This window comes from Medicago sativa, chromosome 8 (assembly GCF_051527215.1).
Source record: "Medicago sativa cultivar Bolivia chromosome 8, Bolivia_mono, whole genome shotgun sequence".
In the NCBI taxonomy this organism is placed as follows: domain Eukaryota; kingdom Viridiplantae; phylum Streptophyta; class Magnoliopsida; order Fabales; family Fabaceae; genus Medicago; species Medicago sativa.
Window position 1 is genome coordinate 33,089,371 of NC_140756.1, and position 18,456 is coordinate 33,107,826.

General features: G+C 35.2%; 1 protein-coding gene and 1 long non-coding RNA gene across 2 annotated transcripts; one reads left to right on the forward strand and one right to left on the reverse strand.

The window, feature by feature from the left end:
• Positions 1–1,562: 1,562 nt before the first annotated feature.
• Positions 1,563–6,238, reverse strand: LOC146898569 (uncharacterized). The gene is made up of 4 exons (XM_085736579.1): positions 5,476–6,238; positions 3,101–5,307; positions 2,191–2,934; positions 1,563–1,631 (listed from the first exon to the last, which is right to left on the reverse strand). Exons 1-4 carry the CDS (start codon positions 6,236–6,238, stop codon positions 1,563–1,565), a joined length of 3,783 nt encoding a protein of 1,260 aa, XP_085592705.1.
• A 6,615-nt stretch (positions 6,239–12,853) lies between these two features.
• On the forward strand, positions 12,854–18,326 carry LOC146898570 (uncharacterized). Its single transcript, XR_015021309.1, has 3 exons — positions 12,854–14,374; positions 14,967–16,777; positions 17,280–18,326. It is a non-coding gene; the product is annotated as an uncharacterized LOC146898570 (long non-coding RNA).
• Positions 18,327–18,456: the final 130 nt, after the last annotated feature.

Consider the following 18,456-nt stretch of genomic DNA (forward strand, 5'->3'; position numbering starts at 1 on the left):
TACATGGTATGCGAATACAAAGATACAAGGGTTTTCTTGAATGTTGTTTCAGGGTGTTCTGTTCAGTGCTTCTTAGGTAGTACATAGCAAGGGAAAAATTTGGGTTTCTTCTATTGCTGACTTGACTTGGACATGTTATTTTGGTACACAATGATGAGGTTGCCCTTATTCCTTACAATAGAGATGATGCTTTTATAATTGGCGAGTGCTCCAATGTGTGTGCCTGACTTGGATTCATGTCGAGAGAGGAAGGAAACAGATTATTGGCACCTTGAAGGAGTACAATGATTATGTATATCTTGAGTAGAAGCTGTAAGTTTCTTCCTTGTTTCTTACACTATTTAAAATTATTATGATAAGTTTTTTCGTTTTTATAATATAGTTTCCACTCTTTTGGGTTATGTGATCAAGATTTTCATTTTTATAATATTGTTTCCACCCTTTCATTTCAGGGATCCAAACAGAATGGCAGCTACAACCAGGCCCGGCCCAGAGGGTGTGCAACCAGCTCTATGGTGCCGGGCCTCAGATTTTTGGGGGGCCAAATGTGTTGTTCTAATAGTCCAGTGGTTGTCTATAATAATATTAATACATAAAGTAGAATTAAGTTTGCATGAAATCCAGTTCAGCACAGCAGGTTGTGTAACAATGAAACGTGTGTTCGAGTCCCAGTGTCCTCATTTTGATTTTTTTTTAATCATTTAAAAATATATAAATTTTAATTTTTTTTGAAGCAATAAATTTTAAATTAGTAGGAGCCCATTTTTTTTTATATTTTATTAGTTACCAGAATGCCTATTTTTTACGTTCTTAACTGTCTAAATAGATGATTTTTTTAATTTTTTTTTTTTTTTGCATTTGTTTACTAGGTGCCTCTTTTTTTTTTTTTTTAAACAAAGACTAGGGGCCTCTTTTTATTATTAGAACTTAGCCTCCAATTCGATGGGGACGGCCTGGCTACAATAAATGGTTCGTTTTGGTCAACGTAGTGTTGTTGCAACAGACTCATCCTTTGGTGTGAAAAGACTTAAAAGTAATTATTTTTCATTCACGACCTAAGTTACGCTAGACCTAAGGGAATTATAACAATCTGATTCACAATGCAGTGTATATTGAATCAACCTGACTTAGTTATCTTTTCATGTTGGCTGTATCCCTTGTTCACGCTACTTGTTTTTGATTCAAGACAACAAGCACTTCTTGTCGCATGGATCATTACACGAAGCTTTGCAAAGCCTGATGTGTCTAAATGGCTTAAAGCTTTAATTCACCGAGCTCGTAGTGTTGAGCCTGGATGGAAAGTCAGTGGATTTTTAATTGACGATGCAGCAGCTGATATTGATCTTCTGAGGCAAGATTTTTTATTTCTTTACAATGAGTTTGGTTTAAAGTTCTATAGTTGATTTTAATTGCCTTCCGTTGTTTGCTATTACAATGATATATTTGATTGTCTTGTCCTATTTTCACTATGGCGTTTTCGTAGATCATGGCTAAGGAATATTGTGAGGAAATGCAGTAATATCGAGGTATCACACTGTTAATATGGAATAAACAAATTTAAATTAAAAAATTAAATCAAGAGCAAAACCGTCATCAAGACCCATTCCAATCCATAACCCATCCTGAGCATTCTGTGAGAACAGTCCATAGTCACTGTATGTGAAAGCTAGGATATGAGAGCTGTTGCGTTGGAAATCACGCAATGCTTATGTGAACAAGACTTTCTTCCAGTTAAACCGCTGCCATTTCCCACAAACCTACAAACGGTTGTGAGATAGCTCAACATAACTTGCCTTCTTTTGTATTCATCCTTTGGTATTCAGCCATTTTTTCTCCAGATGTAAAATTGTTGCAATTTCTTCCCAATATTTTAGATTGTGGGCTCCAACCTTTTAAGTAAGAAAGGAGACAATGTTTCAATTTTGTTAACGTAATAGTTTTAAGCAGAGCAAAGAGTGAAAGCGGTGGTTAGAGTTTTGAATTTTAACGGTGTCATGAAAAAAATAATTAATGTCTAGGGGAGGTTAGTGCTTTTTAACAAATAGAGGGGGTGTGATACATTTGAACATACCTCTCAAAGTAATTTCCCCTTAAAATAATAATATATATCTTTTTTTTTGAGGGAAAACATGCTGATAGCATTTCATTAATAATAAGAGTTTCAATACAATCGGTTATATCAAAATAAACTGCGGGACTAGCTAAGGACGTGGCCTCTTTTGCAAGAGCATGAGCAACCGCGTTGGCTTGTTGCCTAACAAACTCCACCCTAGAGTTAGAAAAGAAATTGCTGAACAGCGAACGACAGGAGGAAATAATGCAACCAAATTCGGACAAGTCGTTCGTACTAGAAATAAAAGCATCAGCTGTTGACTTTGAGTCTGTTTCAAAATCCACATTGTCAAACTGCATATCACTCAACCATTGTATAGCGGAGTGCAGCCCTAAGGCTTCACCCACATCCACCGGAACCATACAAGGGTATGTAAAAGCTTTGGCCAGAACAAACGTACCTTCTGCATCCCGGACACAAATGCCAAGACCTGTACGATTGATGTGAGAAGAGAAAGCCGCGTCGATGTTACATTTATATCTACCTTGCACAGGAGGCTGCCACATGATTCGGCGTTGAGAAGAGGTGGAGGCTGATGGAGGTTGATGTGTCGAACTAGATGCAAGCACATCTGGAGCATTAGCCATTTGCCAATCTTCAACCATGTTCCGAGCACGTTCAACAACCGTGGCACTCGTTTCTGTGACATCATCCCATACTCTAAGATTACGGTGTTTCCATAAACTCCATATTACAAATGACAGACGTTGTTGTAATTCAACAGACAAATTCTCTAGCAAGTAAAATAGAACTTCCATAGCTAAGGCAATGATAGAAATCACATGCTGCACAGAACTCCATATACCTGTTCTATTCCAAACCTGTATGGCAAAAGACAGTCAAAGAAAAATGCATAAGATCTTCGTGGTTAGAAGCGCAGCTAGCACAATTAGTCGAACAAGTAACACCTTTGTCTAACAAACGGACACATGTTGGTAAACAACCACGACACATACGCCAAATTAAATTCTTGACTTTTGGTGGAACCTTAAGTTTCCAGATACCAGCCCAATACCCCGGACGCCAGTTATAAGAAGAATCAATTAACTCTGATATACATAGTCTGTATGCACTACGAACAGAGTAACGTCCATTCTTTTCTGCTTTCCAAATAATTCTATCCTCTTCAAACTGAGAAATAAGTGATGTATGAAGTATTTTGTTTGCAATATCGTCACTGAAAACCTGTCTAACCACCTGTTCATTCCAGCTTTTATCATATATATTCATCAAGCTATTGACAGGAAAATTATGGACAAAGTGAGCACCTGGAATATCACTACGAATAACCTCCCCATTTGACAGCCATGGTTCATTTAGAATAGAAATATTCGCACCTGAACCTATGCTCCACCTAGCACCCCCACACACAAGAAATCTAGCACGCATGATGCTACGCCACACGTAGCTGGGATTATGCCCAATGCTGGCCGTGAGGTATGAGCCAGGAAAATAACGTGCTTTAAAAATTCTAGCAACTAGTGAGTCTGGTTCGGTAATAAATTTCCATCCCTGTTTACCCAACATAGCTAAATTAAAAGCAGAAAGGTCCTTGAAACCCATACCTCCATGAATCTTTGGTGCTGAAAGCTTCTCCCAATTCAGCCAATGAATCCCTCTTTGCGTTGTTTTACCATGTCCCCACCAAAAAGAGTTCATCATTTTTTCGATGGAGTCAAGCAACTTGGTTGGAAGCTGAAAGATGCTCATCACATAAGAGGGGATAGCCTGCAAAACAGATTTTATCATCACCTCACGACCTGCTTTGGAAAGACACTTACCACTCCATGAGTTAATTTTTTGCCAAACTCGGTCCTTGACATAAGAGAAAGTAGTGTTACGGTCGCGACCTATCATAGAGGGTAATCCCAAATATTTACCTGTACCCAAAACAACTTGAACGCCTAGAATATCTGTAATATTAGTTTTGAGATCATCAGGGACATTACGACTGCAATATATTTCGGATTTAGGTAAACTGATCGCTTGACCAGAAGCTAGCTCATAAGTAGAAAGAATATTTTTCATGACATGTACTTGGTCCTCAATGGCCTTGAAAAAAAGAAAACAATCATCAGCGAACGAAAGATGGGAAACTGACGGTGCTTGTCGACACACCTTTGTACCTGTGAGAACACCTCTTGCCTCGACATCTCGAATAAGCGAAGATAAACCTTCTGCACAAATAATAAATAAATATGGAGAAAGAGGATCCCCTTGTCGGAGACCCCGCCTTGGAATAATAGGACAGACCTGTGTACCATTAACAAGCACAGAGTAGTCCATTGTTTCAACACACATACACACCCAGTGGATCCAACGAGTATGAAACCCCATTTTATTTAGAACAGCCCGCAGATAATTCCAATCCATACGATCATAGGCTTTACTAATATCAAGTTTTAGAGCGACATACCTATCTTCCCCTCTTGTCTTAGCTTTCATGAAATGTAAGACCTCAATTGCAACCATGGCATTATCTAGGATGGATCGTCCCGGGACAAAAGCGGATTGGTTGTCAGAAATGCATTGAGGTAGCACCTTTTTCAAATGATTTGCTAACACTTTTGAAATGATTTTGTATAACACATTACACAGTGCAATAGGCCGCCAATCTTTCATGCTAACCCGCGTAGAACCTTTTGGAATAAGTGCAATGTTAGTAATATTCAAATCAGAGGGGAATTGTCCAGTGTCTAACCAACCACAACATTCTTTGAAAATATCATCACTACATAAATTCCAAAAATGCTGGTAAAAACCCGGGCTGTTGCCATCAGGGCCTGAACACTTGTCCGGATGCATAGAGGAAATAGCATCCTTAAATTCGGCATTAGTGAAGGGAGCTGTGAGCATGTCATTATCGTTATCAGAGATAGACGTATCAATAACATCAATAACCGATGAGAAATTGCTATTTTGTTGTTGAAAAATGTTCACAAAATAATGTCGTGCCACATCTTGCATATCATTCTCATTAGTAATTTTATTACCAACATCATCATCAAGAGAGGTTATTCGATTTACCTTTTTTCGAGCTGAAGGCGATGCGTGGAAAAACTTAGTATTACGGTCGCCATCTTTATACCAATAAGTCTTTGCACGTTGACGCCAATATGCATCGTCTTGGGACAACAACCTTTGCATGCGTTTCCTTAACTCGAACATTCGAACCTGGTCCTCACCAGAAGATCCTAACCGAGTTTCATGCAATTGTTTTCAACAATCTTCAATATCAATTTTCAATTTGTGACAATGGGATTTCCTCCAAACATTCATGTCTTCCGCGCATGAGGAAAGTTTCGGAATGATATTATGAGTAGAATGTTCCTGCAAAGAGTGAGTAACAAGCTCCTTGAAACCTGGTTCAAGATGCCAAGCGTTTTCGTAACGGAAAACGCGTTTAGAAGCGTGTGGCCGTGGAGCAGGGGCAACATTTACATATATTGGATAATGATCAGAAGCAGGTGCCACCAAAGTTTCAACAGTAGCATTCGGAAAAATATTAAACCACAAGTTATTTGCGAGTGCACGATATAACCTTTCTTCGACGGCACGCGGAGTGCCAAGACTTTTGAACCAGGTAAACGGATAGCCTTCAATAGGAACATCAGACAAACCTGAATCCAGAACAGCTCGACGAAAGCCATTTATCAGCCACGGAGGTCTAGTGGTACGCCCCCTCTTTTCACTCGCATCAAGAATATCGTTAAATTCGCCAAAAATGCACCAAGGACCTGTAAACTGATTAGATAGTTGTCGAAGGAAGTTCCAAGTGGCAGTTCTACGACCTCCATTAGGATAGCCATAATAGCCGGTAAGTCTCCAAGTACCAAGAACAATATCATTAATCTCTACAATAATATGATTGCTTGAAAAATCAACAAGTTGACAATTTAAAGAGTTACGCCAAAATAAAGCAAGACCCCCGCCTCTACCGGTGCGGTCTACAGGAAAACAACAATCGTAACCAAGCAAAAAACGAAGTTCTTCAATTTTATTTCGGTGAGCTAGAGTCTCACTTAGGAATAAAAGATCCGGATTGAAATGCCGGACTAGGTACTTAAGGTCGGGAATTGTACTCGGGCTACCTATACCCCGACAATTCCACGCCACTAGACTCATTTACCTTGACATGATTAGACTTAAAAGCATTTCATTATTTCACTAATAGAAACAACATGTATATTATTCCCACAAATTCCAATAACCTCCATCACCATAGAGGCTGCACCCATGGCATCAAGGCAACAATACTAATTGTAATAAGAGCCACTATCAATCCTTCAAAAATATATGTGATGCACTATAAAAGTAATGAAACAAGGAAGACAAGAATAATGAGCACGTGCACCTTTGTCTCTAAGACCAACCCTCACTGCTAATACAATTGATTGAATAGCCAAGTATTAATAAAGAAACCAACCTCTCACGGCAAGGAGATGGCAGAAGCAAGAAACCAAATAGCCCATCCAAACAATCACAAACCAGCGAGCACCCCAAAAAGAAAAACTCAATTGTAATAACAATTGCAAGTAAAGGAATGACACCTTGAAATTTACGATCAAGCACAGCTGCAAAAACGGCTATTGGATTCACCCATGAAAGCTGCAATTTCAACCAAAGGATGATGGGAAAATATGGTAGGAACTAGCACAAGGCAGATCAATACGTCCAAGGGAGAAAAATTCTCAGCGAACGACGACAAAATCTCACAAGGGTAGCGGCGGCACAAACCCTAGGAGCAGGTCAATTGATGAAGAAGAAGGCCAAAAACAACTTAGACTCCAGCAGCGGTAACAGTTACGGCGGATTGGTCAAACATTTACATTTATTGTACTTCAAAAGTCCATTATTGATTTCCAATGCATATGAACACAGTAGTTACTAATTTACGTTGAGTCTCAAGTTTCGCTGCAACGTAATAATATATATCTTTTAAACTAGTTTTGATTACAAGTAGTATTTTTTGGAAATTGTATCTAGTTTTGATTACAAGTAGTATTTTTTGTAAATTGTGATCATTTTTATAGTAATATATTAATGAGGAATGATCATTTTTATAATAATGGTGGATTCTAGGGTGAGGGCTCAATTAAGTCCCTCACCGGTGGAGCAGGGGAAAATAAACCATTAGATTTAATCAATGTTTCAGATTCATTAAAAATAAAAGTAAGATCACCTACACATTCTCACACACAATCTAGTCCTTTCTCATGCACAATCTAGTCCTTGAGACAAAATCCTCTGAGATGTTTTTGATTCACAGACCCTAATCAATTCTTCATTACTTGTTCGATAATTTTTCATGATAGAGAGAGCAATTCACAAGAAGATTAATTTTTTTTCATTATTTAACTATCTAAAATTTCCCTTAAACAAAAACTATCTAACATTTATTTGGTCAAAAGACTGTAAAACTAATATTAGTTTTTTGACAAAGTAAAATTTATCTTGGTTAAAAAGTAGTAAAATGTAACTTGATTTATGTTGAATATATTTTCACAAAAATCAAATGACTATCAAATGAACATTTAAATTTTCACAAAAAAGTTAAAAAGCAATGATTGCCTAGTTCAATGCAATGATAATGAATATGTTGGTTTCCAATAGATAAGGACAAGGACAACTCGCATGAGAAATTATAAAAGGCACATGTAGGAAGGACAAGACTCATAATATTAAAGGACAAACCATTTGTTATGTCTAGAATGAATTCTAATCCAATTCAACAACCATTTCCAACTACTAAACCTAACAACCACATTTCAGATCTCAAATTCATATTATACCCTTAAAATTAGTATCTAACTTGATTTATGTTGAATATATTTTCACAAAAATCAAATGAACATTTAAATTTTCACAAAAAAGTTAAACAACAATATAATTGCTAGTTCAATGCAATGATAAGGAATTTGTTGGTTCCCGAAGGATAAGGACAAGGACAAAAGGCACATGCAGGAAGGAATACTTGTACTGTTAAAAGACAATCTATTTGTCGTGTCTAGAGTCTTAATTCTAATCCAATTCAACGGCCATTTCAAGCTTCTAACCCTAGCAACCACACTTCACATCTCAAATTCATAGTATACCCTTCATCCATTCTCTATAAATGCATGATAGCTAACTCATATATAGTTAGAATTTTAAGATTATTTTGAGTGATTAATAAAAAAAAGCTCCTTCCTTTCTATCCTAGATTGTAATCCACCTTTGTAAACTCGAAACTTACTAATTGATTTATGCAATGGTGTTTTTATTTATTTCTTATTTCACTTCTGTTTTTGCGTTTAAGCTCATCATGAGCTAAACCACTTTTCTGGTTGAGACATGATGAGGTTATGAAATATGTTTGCATGAGATTATTTAAGCTTCTTTTAAACAAGTTGTGAAAACGCTTTCAGTTTGCAAAATGGTTATCCATTTCAAATGATGTTTTGGGTTTTGCCGTTTTTAAATGGAGGAATGAGATGATGGTTATCCATTTGAAATGATGTTTCCATTCACACACTCATTTTATTTTATCTTTCTTTTTTCTATCACATGCATGGTAACATATATTATATCAATCTCCTTTTCTTTTAAGGTGTATACTGTTATATAAAATATACATCAAACATTTTCCAAAAAATTCAAGTTCATGTGCTGAAATACGAATAATTAGTTTAATTAGTAGTATATAAAGTGTTAAAGGTCGACTCATTTGTAATTAACTTACCATTTGTTTCAGTCCAATTAATTTCGGAATGATACAAATGTAGGTTTGTTATATTAATGAATCCACCTTCCCCCTTATATACTATCTATAAGGCTAGCTAACTACATTTCAACACTATGATTTGCCGAAAGAAGCCAAGCAATGTCCATTAAGGAACTCGTCATGTCTCGTTTCTCTAACCATTCTTTTTAGATTCATGGCAACCTCCAAGTGGTATTTTTGAGGGGACATATTAAAGACATTCTTGTTATAGCATTTTGACGTCGATTTGCGTTTTGAAGATCCTTCAATAGAACTGATTATATCCACTTTAAAAAAACTACGTGTGCAACTTTTAGAATATGATCACTACCAAACTTCCTTGTATTGGCAAACTCATTCAGACGCTCTATCTAGACGTTTTCGATAGTACATGTTCAAAGCATACCAAACTCTTTCACCAAACCGTACGATTTAAGACTTTTCACTTAATAAACGTTTGAGATTTAGAAAGTGGCCGGAAAAGACGTGGAAGTTCACTAAAATGAAACATTTAGACTTTATGGGGTGTCCTTTATCCACTTGCATACCACGGTTTAGGTAAATTGACTAGTATTCAAACTATGATGCCATTTCATAGCGCCTGAGCTAGTGAGATAAGAGACTTAAATAATTTGACAGAAGTGCTCATCATTTCAAGCAATGAAATGTTTAAGGGCCACTCCAAAATAAGTTAAAGGAATGAAGTTACAAAGTAAGCCGCATCTCAAACGTTGTTAGACGCGACTTGCTATGTAACTTCATTCCTTTAACTTCTGTTGGAGTGGACCATAAACATTCCTTGGTTGAAACGGTGAGCACTTATGTCAAATTATCTAAGTATCTAAGTTCACTAGCTCTAACACTATGAAATGGAATCACAGTTTGAATACTAGTCAATTTACCTAAGCCAGGTGGTATGCAAGTGGATAAAGAACAACCCATGGATTCTAAATGTTGAAGTTTTGTGAACTTCCACATACCTTTAGGCCATTTTCTCAAGCTTAAATATCCACTGAGTAAAAAGGTCTCCAAATTGTATAGTTTTATCGAAGAGTATGGGAGACATTGAATACAAGTGTTATGTATGACTGAGCTCACCAATACAAGAAGGAATGTTAAAGGTGATCATATTCCTACGACTCAGCACACATAGTTTTTTGAATGTGGATATGATCAATTCTATTGCACGTTCTTAAATAACGGATCTGGTATATGAACCTGCGGTAACAAAAATTCTTCAGAGTTTGTCTGACTCAAGAAGACCACTTGGAGCTTGCCATGCATCTAAACAGATCAGTTCGGCAAACGAAATATGACAAGTTACTTGATCGATATTATTTGGTTGTCCTTGTTTCTTTCAGCTGATCTATACATACTTGTTATTAGGGATTGCAGTAGCAAACTAATGCATTAAATTAAATCATGCATCCTAAATCCAAAATATATGTTGTCATCGACATCCATATCAATATCTTGGAAGAAGGATATGTGGGGTACAATTGTGAAGTAGTCTCCAACATCACCATCTGAAACGAAGCCTTGAGCAATCCAAAGTCGAATTAAAGTTGTCTTGTTGATGAAGTTATATTTTTGAAAGAGTGAGCAAAACGTAAATTACCTCTTAAAAAGGTAAGGAAGATGATCATAACTCAACTTTATTAGTTGAATTATAACATCTTGATCAGTTTTCTTGATCCTGCAAAGATCCTTACGCGTCATAGCCTCCCAATCTTCATCTTTGTCTATGCCTCGCATTAAAGCACCGACTACTCTAATGGTAAGTGGGTTACCAACACACTTCCTCACGATAGCCAAGAATCTAGTTGAATCATAGGGAAGATACTTTTGTAAGACACACTCGAGGAGGAGTTTTCTGCTGTTAACTTTGACTTTGTTCGGAAATGCTGAACCCCACGATGAGGTTGCCCTTATTCCTTATGATAGAGTTGATGCTTTTATAATTGGTGAGGGCTCTAATGAGTTGTGCCCAACTACTCAGCTTCATATCGAGAGAGGAAAGAAACAAACTATTGGCACCTTGAAGGAGCCCAACAACTCAAACCATTTTCCTTTTCCTGTCTGAAGTTTTGAATCAATAGCAGCTCAAAAATCTAATAATTGGAAGCTTAATCAGGATTCCAATGCTTATCTTATCATGTTGAACTTTGTTCTCCGTGAACAGATGTCATGTTTTCCTTTAAGAAAATTTTATCCTTGTTAAATTCCTAAAGGTTACAAATTATCATAAGTTTGAACCATTTCATTTTGGTGCACTAAATCAAGCTATTAGGTTGATACTTGAGAAGTCTTGTGCACAACCCTGGTTCCAATACTTAGGTATTCACGTTGGATTTTTTTATTCTAAAGCCTCGCAGTCCATAAGATTTGTTGAGTGAATAATGAATCACGTTTTTCACTGAAAGCTCCCAATACAAGTTTGAGTCACACACATCCTCAAGAAAACACCATTTTTACAATTTCCCTCTCCTTTTCACATTAAATTAAAACCCAACACCAATTATGAGCTTATGTAATTTAATTTGACCAACTAAATTAAATTTCTTCCCTCGATAATACCTATCCAATCTTCTAAATTTTTATGGTGGGGTGGGGGTTTAAAACTCAATGGTTAAAACATATTGTTTTGAATAATTTGTTTTACAGAAAACTCATTCATGACTTGAGTTCAAACAGTTAGTTGAATCTTCAAATCCTTTTGTTATGCAGGAAAAATCTTAAAATTTTAATTTTATCTTTTCATAATAAAAAGTATGAATATTCTCTCTTTTTTGACAAATAAATCTGAATATTCTAATGTAAGTTCTTTTTTTGACAAAATATTCTAATGTAAGTTAAATTTGTAAAATATGTTAACTATCCAATCATGCATTTTTCCCTCAAAAAATCTAATCATGCATTTTGTTGAATGATTTATTTTTCCTGATCAGTTTCATTATTTTTTGTTTGGGACTAAAAAATGTTTTTTTTTCCGGTTAACAATAGTAAAAATTTTGTCAAAAAAACAATAGTAAAAAATTGTCTTCATTTTTCGGTGGTTAGCATGAATTAATCATTAATATATATAATCATTGTAAGATATTAATCAGTTTTATTATTAGATAAACCCGATAGTAATATATAGGGGCCGTTTGTTTGAGATTTTTTTTTTATTTTGTAGTGTTTGTTTCAGATTTTTAAAAAAATCTAAGTTGTTTAAAAAATTATTCATACTAGTAGCTTTTTTAAAATCTCTTTTTTTTTTCCTTCTATTTTTGGTGGTGGCCGGAGTTTGAAAGCCGGACCTTGCATATATTATGCATTGTCCATACCAACTGAGCTAAAAGGAACACATGTGTAAGAGCTTCAAATATTTAAAAAAAATGATATTTATGATAGTAAACAAACATAAATAGATTCAGATTTTTTTTGAAAAAATCAATAAAAACAATTCTCTAGACTCTTTTAACCCAAAATCTATTTTTTTTAAAATTGAAACAAACACACCCATAATAATCATAGTATAATCATTTTTTTCTTTTTACAAAAAAGAAGTATTGCATTTCTTGATTACTACGTTTCTATCTGAGAAAATAATGTGTTTGAGTGTGTTTGTTATGTTTTATGTGAACCTTACTCAACAAGTTTTCTATTTCTCTTGGGAGAAAATAAATAAGGGTGTGTTTGTTTCATAAGATATTAAATTAGTTCAAAACATGTTTCACTATTTTGAGTGTCTCTCTATGTTGTCAATTTCATCGAGTAAAAAAACTTGTCTGTTTCATAATATATTTTTTTTTGTATAAAACAAACTAACCCCTTAAGGAATATATATCATATTAAATTTTATTACCACTAAATTATATATTGTCATAAACATTTTCTATAAATAATTTGAAATAAAACTGATTTTTATTTACTTAAATGGATGAGGAGGTTGGGAATCAATTTTTTTATTTTCTTTTGAAAGATGGGAATCACCTTTAATTTTTATTTTCTTTTGAAAGATGGGAATCAACTTAAAATGTGAGAAAGGATAATGATTATGTGAGAAAGGATAATGATTGCATTGACCATGACACAGTTGAAACAAATTAAAAGGGTCCTCTATTTTTGTCCTTCTTATGAGAGCACATGACAAGTTGGTATGGTATTAGAAAAGTTTGTTGTGTTTTTATGTGTCAGTGTGTTTGTTGTGTGTGAACCTTACTCAACAACTTCTCTTTTTTTTTTAGGGAGAAAATAAATAAGGACATGTCTGTTTTATTAGGTTGTCGATCTCAACACGTGTTTGATGGTGTCGGAACCAAATAGACGTTTGCTTTTGATCACAATCAAAATCGTGACGAAGCGTTGGTAACCCACTTGACATTAGAGTAGTCAGCGTGTTAATGCGAAATATAGTCAAAGATGAAGACCGAAAGACTATGACCGGCGTAAGGATCTTTGCTGAATCAACAAGAGAAAGACAAAGACCGACGTCATATTTAGCGAGGTATGATCACCTTCCTTTAGTTCTGCTCACTTTTTCAAACAAAAGATAGTTTCATCAAAGTGACAATTAAACTTTGACTTTGGATTGTTACTCCATTTTGGATGGTGATGTTGAAGACTACTTCACAACTCTAGTTCATAGATCTTCTAACAAATGATCATAGAGATAGAGATGACCACAACATACATGATCAAATGAATGAGTTCGGTACTGCAGTGTCTAATAACAAGTATGTATAAATTAACCGAAAGAAACAAGGGCATTCAAATAATATCGATCAAGGAAGTCGTCATATCTCGTTTCTCGAATTGATCTGTTCAGATTTATGGCAAACTTCTTGATCAATATAATTTGGCTGCCTTTGTTTTTTCCTTTCGGTTGATCTGGACATACTTGTTATTACAAATTAGGAACTATAGTAGTAAACTCATATATTAGATCATCTAATACGTTGTCGTGGCCTATGAACATTTTGGAAGAATGATTTGTTGAGTAGAGTTGTGAAATAGTCTCCAAAGTCGAATCAAGGTTTTCTTGTTGATGAAACTATCTTTCTGAAATAGCGCGAGCAGAACGCAAAGCACCTCAAGATTGGAAGATGATCATAACTCAACTTTATAAGTTAAAATATGATATCTTTATCCTTTTTCGTTAATTCTACAAAGATCATTACGCGTCATAGCCTCCCAACCTTAATCTTTGTCAGTGCAAGCACCAACTATAATGGCAAGTGGGTTGCCAACACAATTTTTCCAATAGCCAAGAATCTAATTGAATCACTAGGAAGATACCTTTGTAAGGCGCACACCCAAGAGGAGTTTTCTGCTGTTGACTTTGACTAAGTTCAGAAATGCTAAACACCGTGATAAGGATGCGCTTATTCCGTATGATAGAGTTGATGCTTTTATAATTGGTGAGTGCTCTAATATGTGTTCTTTCGAACTCAGTTTCATATCGAGAGAGGAAAGAAACGAACTATTGGCACCTTGAAGGAGCAGTAGGATGATGAATATCTTGAGTACATGTTGTGAGTTTCTACCTTCATTTTTACACTTTATTCAAAATCATTATGATCAAGTTTTTTTTTTTCTTCTTTTTAATAATTTTCTCTTGCTTTTTAGGTTATGTTATTAGAAGATTGTTCAACTTTTGTGACATTTATAAAAAACATTTTCTAGCATTTCCTTTCTTGTTTAGTTTGTCTGTGGTAGAGTAGTAGAATTTAGTGGAGTGAAATGATTTCATGTTTCCCTTGTTTAATTTACCTAATGTTTCACATGTTGGTAAGTTCAAACCATTTTCCTTTAGCTGTCTGAAGTTTCGAATCAATAGCAGAGTAAAAAACTAATAATTTGAAGCTTAAGCGGTCATGTGCATAAACAGGATTCCAGTGCTTATCTTATCATGTTGAACTTTGTTCTCTGTAAACTGATGTCATGTTTTCCTTTTAGAAAATTTTATCCTTGTTAAATTCCTTAAGGTTACAAATTATCATAAGTTTGAACCACTTTCCTTTTGTTGCACTGAACCAAACTAATAGGTTGATACTTGAGAAGTCTTGTGCACAACCAGTGTTCCGCTACTTATGTTTTCATGTTGAATTTTTGTTCTATGTGAAGGTACTGGTGCTCATTTGGCCTAGAAAATTATGGACAGGGTGGAGAGATACTACCTAGTCGGAGATATCGACTTAATACGATCGAAACCGTGCTGCTAAACCTCAATCAATGCGGGGTTGTACCTCTCATGTTCATCCAGCAATTGCGCTTATTGTATACAATGAGAGGTGTCATGTTAACATGTTCAGTTTTATCTGCCTTGGACCACTTCATAGAGATGCTATCGGCCTACGTGCCAAAAAAATTCCACACACACACAATATATATATATATATATATATATATATATATATGCAACAAAGTTCAGAGGCAAACAATGTCCATGATATTTCTAGGCATTCCATTAGAGAACATCTAGGGGAAACAAATTGAAGGAAGTGAGCGATATTGTGGTTCAAATGCAAAAGTCAGCAACCTTGCTTCACTATATGAGCTGGATCTATATGATTATGTTAGCGTCCACTTGAGGGTCAAACACGATAGAAAATATGTTTTTTTCATCAGGATGCTTCATAGTCGGACCCTTTCATCATAGGGATCCAAACAGAATGGATGCTGCATAAAATGATTTGATTTCGTCATTGCAGTGTTGTTGTGGCAGACCCATCTTTTGGTTTAAAGAGACTTAAAGTAATTATTTTCATCCACAACTTTTAATTTGTACTCTAGATCTAAGAGAATAATAGTTATCATGTTCACATTGCAGTATATTTTCAATCAACCTGACTTAGTTTTCTTTTCATGTTGGCTGTATTCCTAGTTCCCACTACTTGTTTTTGATTCAAGAAAACATGCACTTCCTGTCGCATGGTTCATTACACGTTGCTTTGAAAAGCCTGATGTTTCTAAGTGTCTGAAAGCTTTAATTGATTGAGCTTGCAGTGTTGAGTCTGGACGGGAAGTCGGTGGATTTTTATTTAACTATGCCGCTGATATTGATCTTTTGAGGAAAGATTTTTATTGCTGATGATTATAGGCATTATTCTTAGAGTCCTTGTGTTAAAGGATTTAAGTCGGTGATTCTGCTTGAAATCTACCATATATTTAGCCAACAATATAGATTAGTAGTTTACTGTATTTTAAATACCAAAACCATATGGTTCATGGCAGGGACACCGTTTTGGTAAGTGCTTTTCTCATAGATATTTTTATGAATATAAACTTGTTTCTTTTCTCTGTTCAATACTCTAGTCTAGCTACTAGGAATAGGATATGAATTTAACTGCAGTCAGTATTGGCTTACTGGTATATGGTATTTCATGGATGATAGATTTATCGTCTTCCTAATTTTGGTGTAATTCTATATAGATTCAGGGAATTCTGCAGACTGATTCTAACTGCAGACCCACTGGAAAGATTTTTAATGAACATAATTAACGACTTGTAGCCTGTTGGCATTATTTTACTTGAAACATAACATTATCAAAAGTAAAAAAGAAATCAAAATATACTACATAGAAGTTTTAAATGTTATTTGGAAAATTGAAGTATTTAGTGCTCCTATCCACATACTGTTCAATCTCTACAATTCATCAATCTCTAAGATCATTTCTCTCTTTGATCTTACCTTGACCATGAATGGTTAAAAAATATATTTTTGAGCTAAGATTTAGAGATGAAATCTAATGCTAGGCACACTCTCCCTTTTTTTTTACACCACTCATTACATTTTCGATAATTTAATTCGTTTGAGTTTGTATGGTTTCATGTCAAATTAACCTTTTCTATATTATCTGTTGTGAGGTGCCGTGTCAATGCATATTTTCATGCACTCTAGCAGTGTCATGCCAACAGGCTGGGGAATGCAGCTGGTCAGTGATGTTTTTTCTCTACTCCATGCATTTTCGTTTTAATGTCCTGAATTTCTTTTTTACTCTTTTGTTTATGTGATCAGAATATTGTCTTACTTCTGTGACATTTTGTTGAATTTTTCTCGCTCTTTTCCTTTTATATTTTTTTATCATTGTTTAGTTCCCTAATGTTACACACGATCATAAGTTTGAACCATTTTCGTTTTACTGTCCTGAACTTGGAATCAATAGCATGCTAGCGAACTGAATATTTTGATACTTGAGAAGTCATGTGCACAATCGGGATTCCAATGCTTATGTTGGCATTGTTAAGAATAATAATTGTTAGGGGAATAAAATTATGTTGGTAGTTTGATAAATAAGATAATTATACTAAGAATTTACTATCCTTCCCTAATGAGCTTTTACCTCATGAATACAATCATGGACTCTATCTCTCTCTCATGAGTATCATTTTGGCCCTATCATCCCAGTCATGTTGAATTTTTTTCTCGGTGTGAAGGTACTAGTGCTCATTGGGCTCAGAAAATCATGGAGAACGTGGAGAAATACTACCTAGTCGGAGATATCGACTTAATACTTGAAATCGTGCTGCTAGACCTCAATTAATGCAGGGTTGTACCTGTCATTTTGTTGTGAAACGTCTTGTCCATCACTTGCGCTTATTGTGTACAAGGCGAGGCGTCATGTTAATACATCTAGTTTTATCTTCCATGGACCACTTCATAGCGATGCTTTTGGACCAGGTGCCAAAACAATTCCATATATATGCAATGAAATTCAGCAGCAGACAATGTCCATGATATATCTTGGCATTCCAGACGAGAATATCTTGGAGAAGCACATTGAAGGAATTAAGCGATATTGTGGTTCATGATTATCAGAAGGTCCTATGAGCTGGATCTGGACGAATCAAGCTAGCATTGCATGGTCATTCTGTGGTTTCCGGGATCTGAATTTTCAGTCTGTGATTGTTCTTGGTCATTGCATGGTAACCTTTGCAAGCATGTCATCAAGGTAAACATGATTTGTGAAAATCTTCAAGGTTGCCAATTGTCAATGTCTTTTCAGTCGTTTGAAGAGGTTTTAATGGATCTATGGAGAAAACCAGTTGACGATTCGTGCGTTGGACTTGTCATTGGCTTGGACCCACCAAATGCAAGATAAAATTCAAAAACTTGTTGAACGGAATAATTCCAATGATATTGGTATACTGTAGTAAACAATATGCATCTGAAATGGGTTTCAAAGAAATGCAGAACCAACATTGGTAAACGATCTTAAATTTCGGCTTTACATAAAAGTTTGAAGTCATTTCTTAGTGTTTCATATTTTTCTCTAGTTTCCGCAATCATATGCTAGCCTAAATATTCATTTATTGAATCATTTTATACTGTACCGTCTCCAGTGCTTAGTTTACTGAGGAAGATAGATCTTTCCATGGATCATTTCTTTTTGTTTTCTGGCTGTGATGTTTTTGTTCTTGAATTTACTTGTTATGTACATATAAAAATTATTGGCATATTATTGGCCAGAATTTTGAGCTTAATTCTTGTGTTATCTATATGGGGTGATCGTGCCCTGTTTGGATAAACAATTTTTTTTTTTTTTTGAATCAGCAAATTTTATTGAGCAAAACTAAGTAAGAGAAGCACCAAAGCTTGCAAAAGGACATTACA

What these genes read in the sequence shown, in the direction of transcription:
- LOC146898569 (XM_085736579.1), bottom strand. Translation starts at nt 6,238, where the DNA reads ATGAGTCTAGTGGCGTGGAATTGTCGGGGTATAGGTAGCCCGAGTACA. An exon ending in CGCTTGGCATCTTGAACCAG is followed by an intron (nt 5,308 to 5,475) that starts GTTTCAAGGAGC and finishes AAACTCGGTTAG; the next exon opens with GATCTTCTGGTGAGGACCAG. An exon ending in CGTCCTTAGCTAGTCCCGCA is followed by an intron (nt 1,632 to 2,190) that starts GTTTATTTTGAT and finishes CTGTTCTCACAG; the next exon opens with AATGCTCAGGATGGGTTATG.